Raw genomic sequence first — 20,310 nt, 5'->3', positions numbered from 1 at the left:
GATGGGCATCCCCTCAACTTCCAATTCTTTGCCACCACAAAAAGAGCTGCTATAAATACTTTTGTACAAATAGGTCCTTTTCCCAAGCATATTTTATTATATTTCTTTCGGGGGAGAAGGGGAGAGGGAATATGGCTAATGACGAAATATGTTTTGCACAGCTACACATATTGGTAATGGGCTTTATTTTTCTTGCCTTCTCAATTATTCAGGAAGAGTAAAGAGAGAAAATTTGTAACTGAAAATAAAATAAAATTGAATTTAAAAAATAAAAATAAAGCCACACTACAAAACAAAAAGATAAGTTGCTTTTGAGGTCAGTGACCCTAAAGTTATATTATTGAAAAGGCCACAAGCTTTAACAAGAATTGCTGTAGGTACCAGTATTGTAGCAATAACTGTCCAATATGTCTATTAGGATACTCAGATCATATAATTTCTAATGCTGTCATGTGAAGGAATGTGGTATAATGCAAAGAATATCAGTTTTAGGAGCCAGAATACCTCACCTTTGAGTACTAGCTCTCTTTCTAGATCAAGACATCTCACTTCCCCATGGTTGTGAAGAAAGCACTTTGTAAACCTTAAATCATATCAACATGACCCTAGGGAAGTTACCTAACCTTTTTGTTTTAACCTTTTTCCAGCTATTCCCTGGAGATTATCTACTAAATTTAGATGCATGAGATCTGTTCTGTTTAAATTCTAAAATGCTGAAGCCATCATATCAATTTTTTTCATATAAGATTATTTGATGATAAATCACAGAAGATTCAAATTAAAATAAGTTCCACCCTTCTTGTTGTTATTCAATCGTTTTCAGTTGTGTCTGACTCTTTATAACCCCATTTGGCATTTTCTTGGCAAAGATACTAAAGTGATTTAGAGAAAGGTAAAATAATTTACTAATGAATTTTATCTTCTTACAAAGGCACATTTATTGATATAAAATGTTTCAACAAGACACTTGAATAGGCTATCATAATTTAATATAGTATCTACAGGATTCTAGAAAATTCTGAAACAAATGGAAAGATACCTTAAAGATAATCTAATTCAATCCCCTCATTTCCAAAATCAGGAAAGTGAAGCCCAAAGAATTTAAATAATTTGGCCAAATCACATTATTACATTACACAAATTACATTAGCAACAGTGAAATAAATTTTTAAGTAAAACATAAGCAATTCCTATAATTCAATTAATTTAGAACTTCCCTAAAAAGACCCAATAAATCAATATGATTCTCTGATGCTTTATTTTGTAAGAAAGTCAATATGATGACCTAACATCTTAGAATTTTAATAGTACAGGTTACATAATATGTAACCTAACAGAATAACCCTCCGGAGTAGCAAACTGCACAAGGAGTTTAAGTTAACTGCCCGAGGTCACATGACTAGGCTACTATTCAAGTTAGGATTTTGAACCCAGGTCTTTCTGAATCTACATCCACCATGCTATCCATCAGATCAGTCTTTCTTTAGAAGGTACTAACTAGAAGAAAGAAACCCAGGCCACCCAAATCCTTTGTAGCAGTTAGTTTATATGATTATCTTCCCTATGTTCACTGAAGTACAATGCTTCAGAAGTCCAACAATTCTATTTCTTTTCATTTTTGTTTTTTGTAAACGTTACTTCATTTTCCCCAGTAAAGGAATACCAATACTTTCACTACCTCTTCTGATGCTATGGTATGGATGGCTTCATGGAACGCTATAGTCTCTGAAAAACTGAAGTTGAACATCACCGAGTCATTTTGATTCTTTCCTCTATCTTTACTCTCATATCAGATCAGTTTCAAAGTTTCATCCATTCTTCTTCCACAATCTCTCACATCCACTCCCTCCTCTCAACTCATACCTTAAAGTGCCATCAAAATTTTATGACTGATATTAATCAAGTCTGACAATGATTATCAAACTAGGAATCTGTACTAACCTGTTTTATCTCCAAACCAATGCTTTATTTACATAAAGACAAGTATTATCATTAAAGAAATATATTATATAAAAATGGTGTTTATTACACCTAGAAAAGTGATTTCTATCAAATAGATATAATTGGTTACCTGAGTTTAGTTGTTACATATAAAGGAAGACAAACTGAGCACCAACAGACTTAATAGATCAATAGCATTGGACAATGGAATGCTGCTTATCTCATTTATATGCCTTTCCACATGTAGTTGCTTCAATCCTAATTCTTTCACCCTTTTACACCTAAAAGGTGTATTTATTTATTCTCCAGGGGCCATGTCTCCTTCCAGAAGCCTGTGAAGAAACTACACTATTAAGATAGTGAGTTCCACAGGAATACTATAAATGGGCTGTCCACAAAGCACAACAGACCCCTCAGAGCCCGAGGGTTAAGATTTCAATCTCTTTAATAGAAACACTCAATAAATCCAAGGCAAAAATATCCCACAAGGTGATAAACACAGTCTACAAAAAGATAAAAGCAAATGTGTAATGTGCGAGGAGATTAAAAGCAGTCAGCAAGGAAGTTCACTGGGGTCTCAGGATCTCCCTGCCAGAGTTCTAAAACTAACTATGGGTGCTTTTTGTCCCAAAGGGCCCACCACTGGGTCCCAGATCAACATTTTGGCTTACAACATTCCTGGTTGGTGTCATGGAAGTATGAGCATTAACTCAGGTCTCCCCAATTCCACTAGGGTCCTGGCCCGTAACATGGAAAATCAGAAGAATGTTACAGCAGGATTTTGTGACTTTACAGTGGATTTTGTTTAGTCGGTTGGTCAACAAATATTTATTAAATGATTACTGTGTGCTAGGCACAGTGCAAAAATACAAAAAAGAGGCAAAAACAGTCTATCCCTTCAAGGAGCTCGTATTCTAATGGGGAAGGAAAACAACTTGAAAATAACTATGTACATTTAAGATATGCACATACACATATAATTATTACAACTATATTATTATAATACAGTATCACATACAATATACCAGTATATAATATGTTGTATTAATATCAATGCAATATATTAATATACATATTAATAGTTTTATATATATGTATGTATCTTAGATATACATAGTTGTTTGTAAGTTGTTTCCCCAATGTGTGTGCATGGAAATATGTACGTATGTATACAGACATACATATGTGTGTGTGTGTTGTAAATAAATGGGATATAATCTCAGAGGAAAGGCAGTGGGGAGAAGTGAGAGAACCATGAAATGCCTTCTGGAGGAGGTAGGATTTGATCTAACTCTTGAAGGATGCCAGGGAGGAGAGATGAGGAAGGAGCACATTCCAGTTATAGCCAGTGCAGGTCACTATCTTTTTCCCAAAACCTCATTTGATTGGGAAATGCACACTTTAGGAGACTATTCTTCTTCTAATGCTTCATAGCACGGCATCACATCCTAGGAAAGGTTGTACATGGAGCCACAGGGTAGCCAGATAGAAGGGAGGGCAAAGAGCTGGAGATAGGAAATGCTGACCATAGGGGAGGGCAAAGTGCAGTATTTATGGGGCCCATGACCTGCAATACAAATTTACTCTCACCACACCGTACCACCCCCCTCATGAATTAATACTTCTACAAGTGAGAGACAACAGAAGTCTGACAAACAATGCAACAACAAAAATGGGGGTAAGAAGGGATGTATATGGAGATCTAAAAATACACTAATATAGGAAGAGACTTTTATCTTCCTGAACATCTACCATGTCATGATGAAAATAAAGAGAATAAAAGAGGAACATTTAAGTGCATAGCCTAGGAATGGGAAAACAGAATTCAGAACTGCATAGAAAGGGACAGAAATAAAGAACGGGACACAAAGGATATGAGCACTTAATAGTAAATAAAGAAATTCTTTAGAAAATACAAGACAATTATATAACAAGGAATCTGAGACTGTAACCAAAATGGATGATTAGCTATAAAAATATAAAATACCTAAATTAAAGAAGCAAAGATATAAAAAACCCAATCTCAAAAAGAAAAAAATTAAACAAGCCTTAAATGAACTTAGAAAGGAAAAAAAGGCCAGACAGATTTCTAATTGAATTCATTAAATGTTTAAAGAGAAAAAACTTAAGCTCTAGAAATTATTCTTAATAATTATTAATTATTTAACAACAATTATAGATAATAAAGAAATATATAATAATGTAATAATTCTTGATTAATAATTATCCTTAATGAGAACTCTATTAAATTCCTTTTGTGAGGGAAGAAACTCTAAATAGGAAAGATAAAGCTGAGAAAGAATTCCACTATGTTGTTATCAAAGTCATCTTCCTAATGCATAAGTCTAACCATGTTATCCTCCCTAATTCAATAAACTCCAGTAGTTCCCTATCACCTCCAAGATTAAATGTCAAATCTTCTGTTTGGCATTCAAAGCCTTCATAACCTGGTCCTTCCTACCTTTCAAGTTTTCTTAAACTTACACATTCCCCTCCCCTACCTGCAGTACTCTGTGATCTAATGATACTGGCCTCCTTGCTGTTCCTTGCAGGAGTCTCCACCTCCTGATTCAGTGCATTTTGACTGTGCCTGGAATTCTCTCCCTCTTTATCTCTATCTTCCAGCTTCACTGGCTTCCTTCAAGTCCCAGCCAAAATCCTACCTTCTGGAAGAAGCCTTTCCTGGTTCCCTTTCCAGAGCTTTCCCTCTCTACAGTATTTCCAATTTATGTTTTCTATCCTATTAGACCTAGCTCCTTAAGAGCAGGGATTGTCTTTTCCTTTTTTTTTTTTTGATCCCCAGTGCCCAGTACAGAGCCTGGCACATATAAGTGTTTAATAAATCCTTGACTTACTGCCTATTGACGAGTAAAGGAAAATGAATCTAGGCAGTGGCCATGTTCAAAAAATGTATGTCCCTTTCTGTACTTTGAGTCTATCATCTCTCTGTCAAGAAGTTAGCAATATGCTTCATCATGGGTCCTCTAGAGATACATTTGGCCATTGTATTAATCAAAATTTGTGAGAATTTCAAAATGTTTTTCTTTAAAATGTTACTGTCTTTTTATAAATTATTTTTCTGGCTTGGCTAACTTCACTCACTGCATCAGTTCACACCCCAAATTCTCTGACATCTCTTTCGTCATTTCTTTGTTGTTCAGTGGCGTCCAATGGTTTGTGACCCCATTTGGCATTTTCTTGGAAAAGATCCTGGAGTGGTTTGCCATTTCCGTCTCCAGCTCATTTTACAGATGAGGAAACTGAGGCAAACAGGGTTAAGTGCCTTGCTAAGGGTCACAAAGCTACCAAGTGCCTGAGGCTGAATGTGAACTCGCCCAGCCCTGACACTCCATCTACTGAGCCGCCTAGCTGCCCCCATTTCTTAGAGCATAATATTGTATTACATTCATATACCACAATTTTTAAATCCTAACAATACCTAACATTTATATAGTGCTTACTACGTGCCAGGCATTGTGCTAAGCACTTTGTAATTATAATCTCATTTAATCCTCAAAACAACCCTAGTAGATAGGTGCTATTATTGTTATTCCTATTTTACAGATGAGGAAACCGAGGTAAACAGATTAAATGGCCTGCCCAGGGTCACATAGGTCATATAGCCAGTAAGTGCCTGAGACAACATTTGAAATCAGGCTCAGTGCTCTATCTACCGTGTCATTTTGTTGTTTTTCAGCAGTTAACCAAGTGATAGAAACCCTCTTCAATTCTAGTTCCTTGGCAAAGGGCAGGAATGGTCAATGTTGAAAGGGCTATGGAAGACAAGCAGTGTTGAAGGAGCAGTGAATTTGTATACCAATGCTGGAAATCAATTTGGAATTATTCAAGTAAAGTGACTGAAATATCCACACACTTTGACACAGAGATTTCATTGGCAAATCTCTATATCAAGTAGGTAGCGAGGAAAAGAAAGGCTCCACATATGCCAAAATATTTATAGTAGTGCTTTCTTTTTATCAAAAAGTTGGAAACCTAAATTCACCTCAGTAACTGGCCCCCTAAGTCAAAAAAGTATTCACTGCAAAATAGTGGTAGTTTTGCTAAAACTTCTGAATCAGCTTGCTACCTATTTGACGTTTTATACTAAATAAGTTTCAAGTAAGCCAAACAGCCTACATAAAACAAGTGTCTCCCTCTAACACACTAAGCTTAACCCCAAAGAAGACACAATGAGAATACACCTCCATCCCTTCTTTGTAAAGGTGGGAGATTATGGGTGTAGAACACTGTATGTAATATCAGACTTAGATAACGTGTTTAGTTAACTTTGATGTATGATTTCATTATTTTTTTTTAAATATTTTTTAAGGCATAGCTTTCTGGGAAAGGAATTGAAAGGAGTATAATGGAAAATGAAGAAAAGACACAAAAATAGTCATTAAAAATACTCCAAAATTGGCCAAGTTGGATTTACACCAAGGTTACAAGAATCATTTAGAAACAATTACCATAATTAATCATCTTAAAAACCCAAATTATTATATCAACAGATGCAAAAAAAAGGCTTTCACAAAATAAAGCATTTGTTTACGCTAAAAACCTTGAAAAAAAACAGAGGCATGGAAGAACTTTTTAAAAGTTTATTTTACAAAAAACATAGACCTATAACCAAAAAGCAGTATTATTTTCAGTGGAGGAATATTAAAATCTTAAACCTACAAATACAGAGAAATAAAATAAGGGTCAAATCGACCAGCAATCATGTATTAAGTACCTGCTCTATGCTAGGCATTCTGGCAAGTGCTAGTGATGCAAAGTAAAAACCAAAACAGCCCCTGCTCTTAAGGATCATACTTTCTTTCCGAGAGGCACCAAGTATATATCAGTACATACAAAAGATATATACAATTTAAACAAGGTAATGGGGGATGGGGAACTATTAGTAGCTGATGGGATTAGAAAAGGCCTCCTGAAAGAGGTGTCATCTGAGTTGAGCTTCAAAGGAAATTAGAGATTCTCAAAGGTACAGCTGAACAGGGAGTGTATTCCAGGCATGGGAAACAGCTTGTACAAAGGCAAAAAGATAAGTCATGTTTAAGCAACATCAAGAACAGCAGGTAAATCAGACCACAGAGTACATGAAGAATGTCCCCTCTCTCCATTATTACTTTAAATGGTTCTAAAAATATTTTCAATAGTAAGAAAAAGGAACCAAGATGGCAGAGTAAGACAGGAATTTGCCTGAATGCTCCCAAATTCACCTGCAAACAACTAAAAATACCACCTCAAAATGAATTCTGGAACAACAGAACCAATAAAAAGACAAGACAAAACAATTTAGAAGGTTGACAGAGGAGGTCTGTCTCACTGCTCAAAGGGGAGCACAGCACAGTCCAAATCAGGCAGTGTCTCAGTGAGCCAGCAGCGAGGCCCTGTGCCCCTGACAGGGCCCTGCAGCCCTGGCACAGGCCAGTAGTGAGACCTGATGGCTCCGGTGCAGGCAAAGCAGCAAAGTCCCATGTCCCTGACACAAGAAGCTTTGGACAGTGCTCCCTACACCACAGGAGCAGAGTCCAATTTTAACATAAAGTTATAAGTCATGAAATAGGCTGGGAAAATGAGCAAAAATAAACAAACAAAAAAAAATAACCTGACAGTTACTATGGCAACAGACAAATCAAAACACAAACTCAGAAGAGGATAACAATGTTAAAATGCCTTCACGTGAAGCCTCAAAGAAAAATATGAATTGGTCTCAGGACCAAAAAGAATTCTGGGGAGAGCTTAAAAAAAAAAGAATTTAAAAATCAAATAAGAGAGGTAGAAGAAAATCCAGGAAAAGAAAAAAACATGATACAAGATAATCATGAAAAAAAGAGTCAAAAGCTTGGTAAAGGTAACACAAAAAAATGGAAAAAGAGATATAAAAATTCGTTGAAGAAAACAACTCATTACAAAGTAGAACTGGCCAAATGGAAAAGGAGGTACAAAAGCTCACTGAAGAAAATAATTCCTTAAAAACTGGAATTGGGCAAGTGGAAGCTAATGACTCCATAAGACATCAAGAAAGGATAAAACAAAATCAAAAAAGTGAAAAAAATAGAAGAAAAATTAAACTATCTCATTGGAAAAACAACTGACCTGGAAAAGAGATCAAAGAGAGATAGTCTAAGAATTATTGGACTACCTGAAAGCCATAATAATAATTTAAAAAGAGCTTGGACATCATATTTCAAGAAATTATCAGGGTAAACTGCCCTGATATGCTAGAACCAGAGGGTAAAATAGGAATTGAAAGAATCCGCCAATCCTGAAAGAGAGCCCAAAATAAAAACTACCAGGACCATTACAGCCAAATTCCAGAGCTCCCAGGTCAAGGAGAAAATACTGCAGGCAACCAGAAAGAAATTATTCAAATACTGTAGAACTACAGTCAGGATTACACAGGATTTAGCAGCTTCTACATTAAAGGATCAGAGGGCCTGGAATATGATATTCCAGGAGGCAAAAGGAGCTAGGATTACAACCAAGAGTTGCCTACCTAACAAAGCTGAGTATAATCCCTCCAGGGAAAACATAGTCATTCAATGTAATAGAGGACTTGCCAGCATTCCTGATGAAAAGACCAGAACTGAAGAGAAAATATTATTTCCGAATACAAGACTTAAGAGAAGTATAAAAAGATAAATAGGAAAAAGAAAACATAAGGGATTCAATAAGGTTAAAATAGTTATATTCCTGCACAGGATGATGTTATTTGTACCTCTTAAGAACTTCACCACCATTAGGGCTATTAGAAGGAGTATACATCATAGTAGGCATGGGTATAAATTGACTGTGATGGGATGATACCCCAAAATACAAAATTAAGGGGTGAGAAACAGGATTATACCTGGAGAGGAAGAAAGGGAGAGGCAGAATGGGGTAAATTCTCACATGAAGAGGTGCAAAAGACTACTACAGTGGAGAGAAAGATGGAGGGGAGGTGGTAACAGGCAACAGCTGAACTTACTCTTAGCAGAACTGGCTCAAAGAGGGAATAACATACTCAGCTGGGTATAGAAATCTATCTTACCAGACCTCCGGGGGTGGAGCCAAGACGGCGGCTGGAAAACAGTGAGCTCCCTGCCGAGTCCCTCCAAAAACCTATAAAAAATGGCTCTGAACCAATTCTAGAACTGCAGAACCCACAAAACAGCAGAGGGAAGCAGGGCTCTAGCTCAGGACAGCCTGGATGGTCTCTAGGTGAGGTCTATCCCACACGGAGCTGGGAGCCGGGAGCTGGGAGCTGGGAGTGGAGCAGAGCAGAGCCCAGCGTGAGCTGCTCGGACCAACCAGACCAGGAGCCAGGCGGAGCGGGCCCTAGCGCACTGAATCAGTAAGCTGTGGCAATTACCAGACTTCTCAACCCACGAACACCAAAGACAGCGGAGAGGGTTAGTGGGAAAAGCTGCGGGAGTGGAAGGAGTTCTTGGTTCGGCCACCGCCCCCTGGGCAGCGGAGGTGGGGCAGCTACAGCTGCTGTTGCTTCTGGCCCCAGGCCCACCTGGTGGGAGGAATTAAGTGGCAGATCAGAGCAGGAGTGCACAGCCTGCTGAAGATCTAAGCCCAGTCTGGGTTGGGGGTTCTTGGGGAAGGAGGAGTGCTGGTGTGGCAGAGCTGGCACATCCCCCTAAACGTGAAACATAGAACTCTTTAGTCTACGAGCAGTCATACCCCACTGAAAAACTCAAGGGTCAAGTTAGTTGGCTGGGAATATGGCCAGGCAGCGAAAACACACCCAGATTCAGTCTCAGACTTTGGATTCTTTCTTTGTTGACAAAGAAGACCAAAACATACAGCCTAAAGAAGTCAACAAAGTGCAAGAGCCTACCACAAAAGCCTCCAAGAAAAACATGAACTGGTCCCAGGCCATGGAAGAGCTCAAAAAGGATTTGGAAAAGCAAGTTAGAGAAGTAGAGGAAAAATTGGGAAGAGAAATGAGAAGGATGCGAGAAAACCATGAAAAACAAGTCAATGACTTGCTAAAGGAGACCCAAAAAAATACTGAAAAATACACTGAAGAAAACAACACCTTAAAAAATAGGCTAACTCAAATGGCAAAAGAGCTCCAAAAAGCCAATGAGGAGAAGAATGCCTTGAAAGGCAGAATTAGCCAAATGGAGAAGGAGGCCCAACGGACCACTGAAGAAAATACTACCTTAAAAATTAGATTGGAGCAAGTGGAAGCTAGTGACTTTATGAGAAATCAAGATTATATAAAACAGAACCAAAGGAATGAAAAAATGGAAGACAATGTGAAATATCTCCTTGGAAAAACCACTGACCTGGAAAATAGATCCAGGAGAGAGAATTTAAAAATTATTGGACTATCTGAAAGCCATGATCAAAAAAAGAGCCTAGATATCATCTTTCAAGAAATTATCAAGGAGAACTGCCCTGATATTCTAGAGCCACAGGGCAAAATAGAAATTGAAAGAATCCACTGATCGCCTCCTCAAAAATATCCCCAAAAGAAATTTCCTAGGAATGTTGTCGCCAAATTCCAGAGCTCCCAGATCAAGGAGAAAATCCTGCAAGCAGCCAGAAAGAAACAATTTGAGTATTGTGGAAACCCAATCAGAATAACCCAAGATCTGGCAGCTTCTACATTAAGAGATCGAAGGGCTCGGAATACAATATTCCGGAGGTCAATGGAGCTAGGATTAAAACCTAGAATCACCTACCCAGCAAAACTGAGTATCATGCTCCAAGGCAAAATAGAGACTTTCAATAAAATAGAGGACTTTCAAGCTTTCTCAGTGAAAAGACCAGAGCTGAATAGAAAATTTGACTTTCAAACACAAGAATCAAGAGAAGCATGAAAAGGTAAACAAGAAAGAGAAATCATAAGGGACTTACTAAAGTTGAACTGTTTTGTTTACATTCCTACATAGAAAGATGATGTGTATGATTCATGAGACCTCAATATCATAGTAGCTGAAAGGAATATGCATATACATATGTTGATGTATATATATATATATATATATATATATATATATATATATATATATATATATATAAGTGAATGTGCATGTATGTATATATGTATGTGTGTATATATATATATATATATATATACACATAGAGAGAGAGAGAGAGAGAGAGAGAGAGAGAGAGAGAGAGAGCGGGCACAGGGTGAGTTGAAGATGAAGGGAAGATATCTAAAAGAAATAAAATCAACTTAAGGGATGAGAGAGGAATATATTGAGAGAGGGAGATAGGAAGAGATAGAATGGGGCGGATTATCTCGCATAAAAGTGGCAAGAAAAAGCAGTTCTGTGGGAGGAGGAGGCAGGGCAGGTGAGGGGGGAATGAGTGAATCTTGCTCTCATCAAATCTGGCCTGAGGAGGGAATACCATACATACTCAATTGGATATGTTACCCCACAGGAAATAAGAGGGAAGAAGATTAAAAAAAAGTGGGGGGGATGATGGAGGGGAGGGCAGATGGGGGTGGAGGTAATCAAAAACAAACACTTTCAAAAGGGGACAGGGTCAAGGGAGAAAATTCAATAAAGGGGGATGGGTTGGGAAGGAGCAAAATATAGTTAGTCTTTCACAACATGAGTATTGTGGAAGGGTTATACATAACGATATGCATGTGGCCTATGTTGAATTGCTTGACTTCTTAGGGAGGGTGGGTGGGAAGGGAAGAGGGGAGAGAATTTGGAACTCAAAGTTTTAAGAACAGATGTTCAAAAGCAAAAAAAAAAGTTTTTGCATGCAACTAGAAAATAAGATACACAGGCAATGGGGCGTAGAAATTTATCTTGCCCTACAAGAAAGGAAGGGAAAAGGGGATGGGAGGGGAGTGGGGTGATGGAAGGGAGGGCTGAAAGGGGGCCAGAATATACGTCATCTTGGAGTGGGGGGGAGGGTAGAAATGGGGAGAAAATTTGTAATTCAAACTCTTGTGAAAATCAATGCTGAAAACTAAATATGTTAAATAAATAAATTTTTTTTAAAATGGATTTATAAAAAAAAAAAAGAAATCTATCTTACCCAATAAGGAAATAGGAAACGAGGGGAATAAGAGAGGGGGGGAGCTGACAGAAGGGAGGGTGGACTGGGGGAGGCTGTAGCCAGAAGCTAAACATTTTTGAGAAGGGACAGGGTAAAAGGAGAGGGAGGGAGGGAGGGAGAGAGAGGGAGGAGAGAGAGAGAGAGAGAGAGAGAGAGAGAGAGAGAGAGAGAGAGAGAGAGAGAGAGAGAGAGAGAGAGAAGGATAAATAGGGGAAATAGGATGGAGGGAAACACACAGTAATCATAGCTGTAAATATAAATGGGATGAACTCACCCATAAAATGGAAGCAAACAGCAGAGTAGATTAAAAACCAGAATCCTACTTTATGTTGCTTACAAGAAACATATCTGAAGCAGAGAGACACACACAGAGTAAAAGTTAAGGGACTGGAACAAAACCTATTATGTTTCAGCTGAAGAAAAAAAAAAAGCAAGGATAGCAATCAGGATCTCAGACAAAGACACCACAATGAACCAATATCAATACTAAACATATATGCACCAAATGGCATAGCATCCAAATTTTTAAAGAAGTTAAATGAATTACAGGAGGAAATAGACAATAAAACTATACTGGTAGGGAACCCCAATTTTCCCCTTACAGCTAGATAAATACAACCAAAACAAAAAACAACAAAAAGAAAGAAGTTAGGGAGGTAAAAAGAATTTTTGGAAAAGTTAGATATGATAGACCTTGGGGAACTGAATGGGAACAGAAAGGGGACATACCTTTTTTTCAGTGGTATATGGCATCCACACAAAAATTAACCATGTATTAGGGCATAAAAACCTTACAATCAAAAGCAGAAATATTAAATGCATCCTTTTCAGATCATAATGCAATAAAAATTACATTCAATGAAGGACCATAAAAAGATAGATTTAAATAAACTAGAAACTAAATAATCTAAGCCTAATGAATAAGTGGGTCAAGAAACAAATCACAGAAACAATGAATTAAAGAGAATGACAGTAAGACAACATATCAAAATTTTTGGAATGCTGCCAAAGTGGTACTTAGGGGAAAATTTATATCTCTAAACACTTACGCCAATAAGATAAAGAGCAGAAAAATGAATTGGACATGCAATTCAAAAAACTAGAAAAAAGAACAAATTAAAACTCCCTGAAAACACCAAATTGGAAATCCTGAAAATCAAAGGAGACAGTAATAAAACTGAAAGAAAATTACTGAACTAATATAAAACTAGGAGCTGGTTTTAATGGGAAAAAACAATAATATATATAAACTATTGGTTAATTTGATTAAAACTCCCAAATTATAAGCATAAAAAATGAAAAGGGTGAATTTACCACCAGTGAAGAGTAAATAATAGTAAGAAACGAGAAATAAATTAAAGGCATAAACATTAACAGAGACAAAATTATTCCTGTTTGAAAATAACATGGTGGTTAAATATTTAGAAAATCTTAGAAAATCAGGAAACATGATTAATCACTTCTATAAAATCAAAGAATGCAAAATAAATCCATATAAACTATTAATATTCTAAATGATAATAGCTAAAACCTCCTTAGAAATAGCAAAAAAAAAAATCCTATTCAAAGTAACTCCAAAATCTATGAAATATCTAACAAGCCAATCCATCAAGGAAAACTCAAGGTATTTAAGTAAAATAACAAAATACCTTTTACATAAACATAGAAGGACTTAAATTACATACTCACGGTTGGGCAGTAAAAATATAATAGGAATGACAACATTACCTAAGTTAACCAACAGATCTCCTGACATACTAAACCACCGAGGAGTTACTTTCTAGAATTAGACAAAACAGCAACAAAATTCATTTTCTAGGCCATGCCTAGAATAACTCATGGTGTATGGACATGGCCCTGGGTTCTTGAAAATTCTGCTAAGAAACCAGCCTTCTGTGCAGATCCTACCAACCTAGAAAGAATCTGAGTACTGGCCAGGCAATGAATTATCTTCCATGGGACTGCCTAGATAAATCTAGAGAGACATGTTAACAGAAATCTGGCTAATAGATGATTAATTTTTTATGGCAATTTACAAAGACTTGTCTGTTAAACCAAAGAGGAGCTATGATTTGTATCACTGGGGAGTGGGAATACCACCCAAACAATTAGTCACATCTCTCTAAGTATCAAAAAACTGTAGGACACAGATCAATTAGAATAGGTCACTTAAAAATTCCACGGAATAAATAGATAGATCTTATATATATTACATATGAATTGTGTCTATGAAATATACAATCAGGGGTGTGCTGGAGTTAGTTCATTTTGACTCCTGGGAGCTGAATGTTAAATTTTCAGTGTGATGATTTACACCTCTGAAATTGGCAAAAGCTACACATCAAGGATTAATTTGTTTCATTGATGGTCTGGTCTTAAAGAAAGTGATGGAAAGAATGTTAATAAAGTAGACTGAACCTAAGTGTGACATATATTTCCAGAAAGCCAATGGCTAAACATTTATCAGAACACTGCTGTACACAGGGTGTTCCCAACGTCTTAGTGCAGTTTTAAACTATGAAATCTTAAAACTGCGCTAATAATTATGGTACATCCTTTATACTAACCAAAACTTAAGTTCTTTTCTTAGGTTCATGTCTATTTAACATAAAGTATTTAAAGAGTTCAATAATTTTCATCTGTGCCTCTAAGCAAATGATTATACTACATCTGAAGAAAATTACTTTTAAGTGAACAAGAAAAAGTTCTTCCAGGTAATCGCAACATTTTCTAGACATGAATAAACTGGATCAGATCATAGCAAAAACACTTATTAAAAATATAATTCAAAGTTCTTACTAAATCCTACTAAGTGCCTCACTCATTTCAGTCAACAAAAAACCATATCAAGATTCCTTCTTACAAAGAGACTTCAGTGCTTCTGTCTCACTACAAAGTAGCTAACCTACAACGTGTTTCCTTTATTCCCTGAAACTAGCTAAACATGTTAGGGATCCAAGAAACCCAGTCAAAGATTCTCTTTTGCTTGTATTAAAGAAGATCAAAGTATCCTTGGATATTTATAATATGTTACTATAAAATAATGAGATGGTGTTTTGCTTTGGGGATCAGTCATTATTTTAAAGCAGGGATTTTTAATATTTTTGTGTCATGGATCCTTTTTTTGTAGTCTGGTGAACCTCCTCTCAGAATTAATATTTTAAATGAATAAAATAAAATAGACAAGACTGTAAAGGAAGCTATCAAAATATTTTTAAAAACTAGTTTATTAACCACAGTTTAAGAAAACCTGTTAGTGTCACATTTATAATAGCAAAGTCTCAGAGAGTAGAAATTGTATCTGAAAGCTAAATGTGGATATTTATTCTAGACTGGATGTTCAATAAATATTTGACAGTCAATAAATACAACCTTCTAAAAGTCAATATATTTTCTTAAGCAATGTGTCATTTTCTTATTTTTAATGTGTAATTTTCCTACCCAATGTAGTTGAAGCAATTAAAAAAATATTTCGAAAGAAAAATGTAGCCTGTCTTAAGGAAAATAAGGACAATGTGCTGTGATAAAAAATGCAAACGGCCTTTTGCAGAAATAATGCATTATTAAATGCTTAGAGATAAAGACGATTGATATTAATATTCAATTCTAAAAGAATTTTTTTTGCTAAAATTTGGCATATTTGTCCTCTTTTCTTTCTAGTAGAATTTTAAACTGAAGAATTTCATTTTTAAGCTCTCATTATGCTCCTTTCTATGTTCTCACAGATTCAGTGTACTCAAATCCTATTTATTCTGGAAATTGGCAGTTTCCAGAAGTGAAAAAATATTGTAAACGAGAAATCACCTAAGTCCTTTTCCAAATTCTTAAAGAAATATTTCTTCTAAAAATTATCTTCAACTCCTTGTGACATTAAATTCAAAGATTAATTAAGCAGCTATAATTTACAAAACACTAACATTATAAGGACAGATACATTTACCCAGAGCAAGCAACTAAAGTGTAAGGTTCAGGAAATCACCATTTGAATACCAGTGTTGCCTATATTTGTATCTTTAGCTGCTCAATAATTTTACAATTCTAATTCAATTTCTAGTTCCTTTAGTGATTCCATTAAATACACAAGCCTCCACATCTCTTCACAAAAGCCTTTTTGTGGTGCCACAAGTATTTATGATAAAACTGCCTGGCAAGCTGCGATGAAGAGCTGGCCTTATATGCATACAGCTGAACAGAGAGGTATCTATATGGTTCAATTTGAGCTGCTGAAAGTCCTCCTTTACCTCAAATTAACCTCCCCATTGCCCTTGTCACCACACCCTGAATTTCCCACATTTCTCCTATCTATCAAGGCACCTTAAAACACACCTATTATTTAGGAACGACTAATATTCATTCATTCATTTATTCATTCATTCAGTAGTATTAATCACTTACTATGTACAAAAGTACTGTGCTGGCCCTGCAGGAAGTTACCAAGGAATTTGTTTACTCAGCAGAAAATGAAGATTTTTTTTAAGCAGAAATATGACATATTAGATGTCTGAATAAGAAATATTTTTTCACCAACTTATTTAACAAATATTTATTGAGCACTTTAGTTACACGTCATGTTTTGTTCACAGTACAAAGCTGTATGAGATCTAGTCTCTGGACCTTTATATGGGAGCTAAAAATGTAACCCAAAGTAGCTGTTGGAACCTTCATGAAAATCAAACATATGGTAACAAAAAGTATCCCTACAGCAGTAAGCTCCAGAACCACAGAAGTGGCAGGACTGTTCCTAGACACCTGTGGTATGGTCACCGGGCAAGGGCACAAACTTTGGACTGGGGAGTGAAAGATACATTACCTTAACTGAGATAGACATGACCTTTACCCTGTAAGACGACCACTAGCAGTTAGGGGAAGGAGAAAAATCGGGGAAGACTTCATATCACAAGGTGGGGAAGAGGGATACAGAGGCAGGAGTACCAGGCATATTAAACAGAGCAAAATCTGAGGGGAGGGTGATGAGGAAAGAATGAAGTGAGAAGGGAACAAAAAGAGCAGTAAAGTACTAGCTGAAAAAGACTTCTAACAGAGGATAGCCAAAATCAGGGAAAATCAGGCACTTGGTCAGGAGAGCCTAGGAGGGACCTCAAACAATCAACAAGCATTTATTAGGTGGCTACTACTTGTCCAACTGCTAGGAGGGAGAGATACAAAAACTCAAGTGAAATTGTTCCATTCTTAAGGAACTTACTACAGAAAGAGACATTTACATATACAAGCATACACAAAATAAATACTTTCTGTTTATCAAAATTAGTTTTAAAGAGGAAGGCACTGGCAGCTGGGGAAATAAGGAATGACCATACAGAAGCTAATGCTTAAGCCAAATTTTGGAAAACTAGAGATTCTAAGAGGCAGAAATCAGTCAATAGTAAACAAGCATTTATTAGGCACTTAGGATGCACCAGAGGTAGGGAAGCATTACAACTCTAGGTATGGAAGATAACCAGTGTTCTTTTCACTGGAATGGGACTTGGTCTACTGTACCAAGATTTTCAGTGGTGGGACTGTGACTCTGGCTGGCACTTGACTGGTACTGTTTTGTCCTGCTAAGGTTTTTTTCTCCTGTAGGTGCACCAAAGTTCACTTTTTATACACAGTCCAACATGCCTGAGGAATTGGTAGCAATCTTCTAGGCTGGTGATGGAGAGATTTTGCCCAGGTTTCTGGGTGAGAACATGATCAAGGTAAAGAAGATATCCCTTTTAATATAACTGGGCCCCCCTGTTCCAGGTCTGGTAGTAATTTTAGAACCCCGAAGAAACATCTATCATACAAGATAATATTTGAAATTGCATAAGGAAGAGATCATTTTAGATAAGGGTCATCATAGAAGGCATCAAGGAGGATCTTCTCTTGTGCAAGATTCTTTTCTCCTATCACTTTTACAACGTCTCACCTTACCTCCAGTGAGTTGACTTGATTTAACCCTGAGGAGAACTCAGCGAAAAAACTGAGTGTGAGAGAGAAGCAGCTAGAGTTTTAGGCTGAAAGTTAACATTTGAGACATTTACTTTGATGAAGCCATGCTTTTAAAAATTTTGATATAATAAGAAAACTCAGGTTACAAGAGAAAATGAATTCCTGGGGGAAAAGTTCTTAGTAGCCACAAAGAACTTCTTTGAATGCTAGATCCTAAATAAAAATCCGTACCTAACATTACTGTTCGATTAAATTGAACAGGCGTTTATTAGGTGTTGCTTTGTAATATGCAAGTGTTTTTCAAGTATAAATGTGACCTTTTAGCATCAATGTATCTTGTCTAGAAAACAAAAATAGGTTTGTGACAGTTGTCTGATCTTAATGTCACCCAACTTCGCACCCCAATTATCTTTTAGCCTGCTTCCCATTTTCAACTTTGTGTCAACGGATGTTGGAAATGTAAAGGGTTTTTCTTTTTAATATTTTGTGTTCTATTTCAAAGGGAAGGTACCACAGAAACTTTTAAGAGTCAATACAAGTGTGACAGGAGATTTGATGGCAAGTCGAAAAATATTAATGACAGGAAATTTGTATGTTTTTGCTGCCTTCTTTCAAAATGTTCAGAACTCAATTTTTTCTTAAAATACTATATAAATGCTAGCTATCAATATTATAAAACATAACAAAATTATCCTTTATTTTTTGCTCAGAAGAAAAGCATTCCGTTTCTAAAGGCGATATTTGTAAAGTACTTAACGCATACTAGGTGCTTAGTAAATATTTGTTCTCTTCCCCCTTATGCCCTTCCCCCCTTCCTAGGCTGGTACTAACCATCCTAACCCCAAAATTTTTTTAATTGGCTATTTGACAAGTTATAATTCTATCTCAGCAAGCTTTACTTAACTTCTTAATCAGTGAATTCTAAAGGAAAAGTTCTCTTTATTAACAGTATTGTGTTTGGAACACTTGATTCAATTCTGTGGCGGTTAGATCATGACAGACTTGGTAGTAACCTTAGACTGCTACTGGCAGCTTATGCATTTTACATTTCTCCTTCTATAGCGTTAAGGTCGCTCAGTCAAATAACACCCTTGCAATTTCAATTTCCAAGAGAGCCAAGAGAAGCGTGTCGGGGCTCCATTCTCCCCCTCCCCCTTCCTCTTTGACCCCTCCCTCCTTAATATTATTGAAATCTGCCCCAAATCTTAAACAATATCTCCAGTGGGAAGCGCACCAGTTAGCAAGCACGGGAAGGGGGACGGAGGAGGAGGAGTGGGAACTTCCCTCACCCAGAGAGAGGGGCCCTGATCGCCGAAAACAGGCAGGTTCAAAGGAAGCAGAGCTTCTTGGTAGAAGTAACTGCAAGACTCCTTCTGCTTCGGCAATCACTCAACTTTTTTGCAAACAGGAAGGTGATGAAAATACCAACTGCCCCAGCACCTCAGCCGTGGCAGGCACCTCGTGGAGGGGGTGGGGGACCTAAACAAACGATCGGTGACTGGGCAGTGGGGGTGGAGGTGGGGGTGGGGCCAGAGGGCTGACCCGCGTGCAGAGCATCCTCCCTCCCGGCCACCCACCCGGCCAACCCCACTCCGCGAATGCCAGAAGTTGAAAGGGGGAGGAGGGAACCCCTCAGCCTCGCGCCCCGCGGGGACAAAGCGACCCACCCGAGCCGCCCAAGTTCCGGCTCCGGGAAGGAGGCGGCAGCGGGCCAGAGGCGGGACAGTCACGGGTGTCCAACTTTGCGCTCCCCACGCTGGGGACGGGAAGGACACGCGGGGGGAAGGGACAGGCGAGGCTGCGAGCAGCCGGGGACGCCGCCCTTACCTGCACACGCAGTCGGGGTCCCGGGCGTCCCGGCCGGGGGAGCTCAGTCCGCTCCTTTTGTTGAACAGCTTCTGGAAGAGGGTCGGGGGCATCTTGGCCGGGTCAGGTCCGGCCGCGCCAGGCCCAGCGCGGCGGGGCCGAGGGCCACTGGATCTTTCCGAGGGGCTCCGCGAGTGGCAAGATGTGTACGGGGAAGGGGGCTGCGGGGACCTGGGCCCCTTCGGGGAGCAGCGAGAGCAGCCGCGGAGCATCTAGTTCCGCCCAGCGGCCGCCGCCCCCATTGGTGTCACAGTCATATGACAGAAATTAGTCACTTCAAACTGCCACAGGAGGCGGAGGGGAGAGGGGCGGGGCGAGCCCGCCTGCCGAGAGCCTCCATTGGTTGGCGGGACCCCTCACATGGCAGCCAAGGGGTGGCCGGGTACGCGCAGCGGGGGAAGGGCGCCCGGGCGCGCGCCTCCGGGACCGCGCGAGAGGTTGGGGCGGGGCGCGCCGGGCGGTCTGCGGGGATCCTTCATTCCTAGTCTCGTGAGCTTGCTCGCTCTGCGCAGCCGCGAGGGCAGGAAAGCGCCCGTCCTG

At 38.4% G+C, this 20,310-nt stretch overlaps 1 protein-coding gene across 2 annotated transcripts in view; it reads right to left on the bottom strand.

Annotated features, from left to right (window-relative positions):
- The window catches only part of FNIP1 (folliculin interacting protein 1), a 140,322-nt gene extending 120,293 nt beyond the window's left edge, over positions 1-20,029 (bottom strand). Inside the window, exon 1 of one of the 2 annotated variants that reach the window (XM_036748845.1) lies at positions 19,732-20,029. In XM_036748845.1, the coding sequence (XP_036604740.1) occupies positions 19,732-19,982 (251 nt within the window). In that variant the 5' untranslated portion in view covers positions 19,983-20,029. The remainder of the gene's footprint in view (positions 1-19,731) is intronic. The other variant, XM_036748846.1, reaches the window with a different exon arrangement.
- Between the last annotated feature and the right edge of the window lie 281 nt (positions 20,030-20,310).

This window comes from Trichosurus vulpecula, chromosome 3 (genome assembly GCF_011100635.1).
Source record: "Trichosurus vulpecula isolate mTriVul1 chromosome 3, mTriVul1.pri, whole genome shotgun sequence".
Lineage (NCBI taxonomy): Eukaryota > Metazoa > Chordata > Mammalia > Diprotodontia > Phalangeridae > Trichosurus > Trichosurus vulpecula.
The sequence above is the reverse complement of the archived record's forward strand: the minus strand, read 5'-3'. Positions and strand labels throughout refer to the sequence as shown.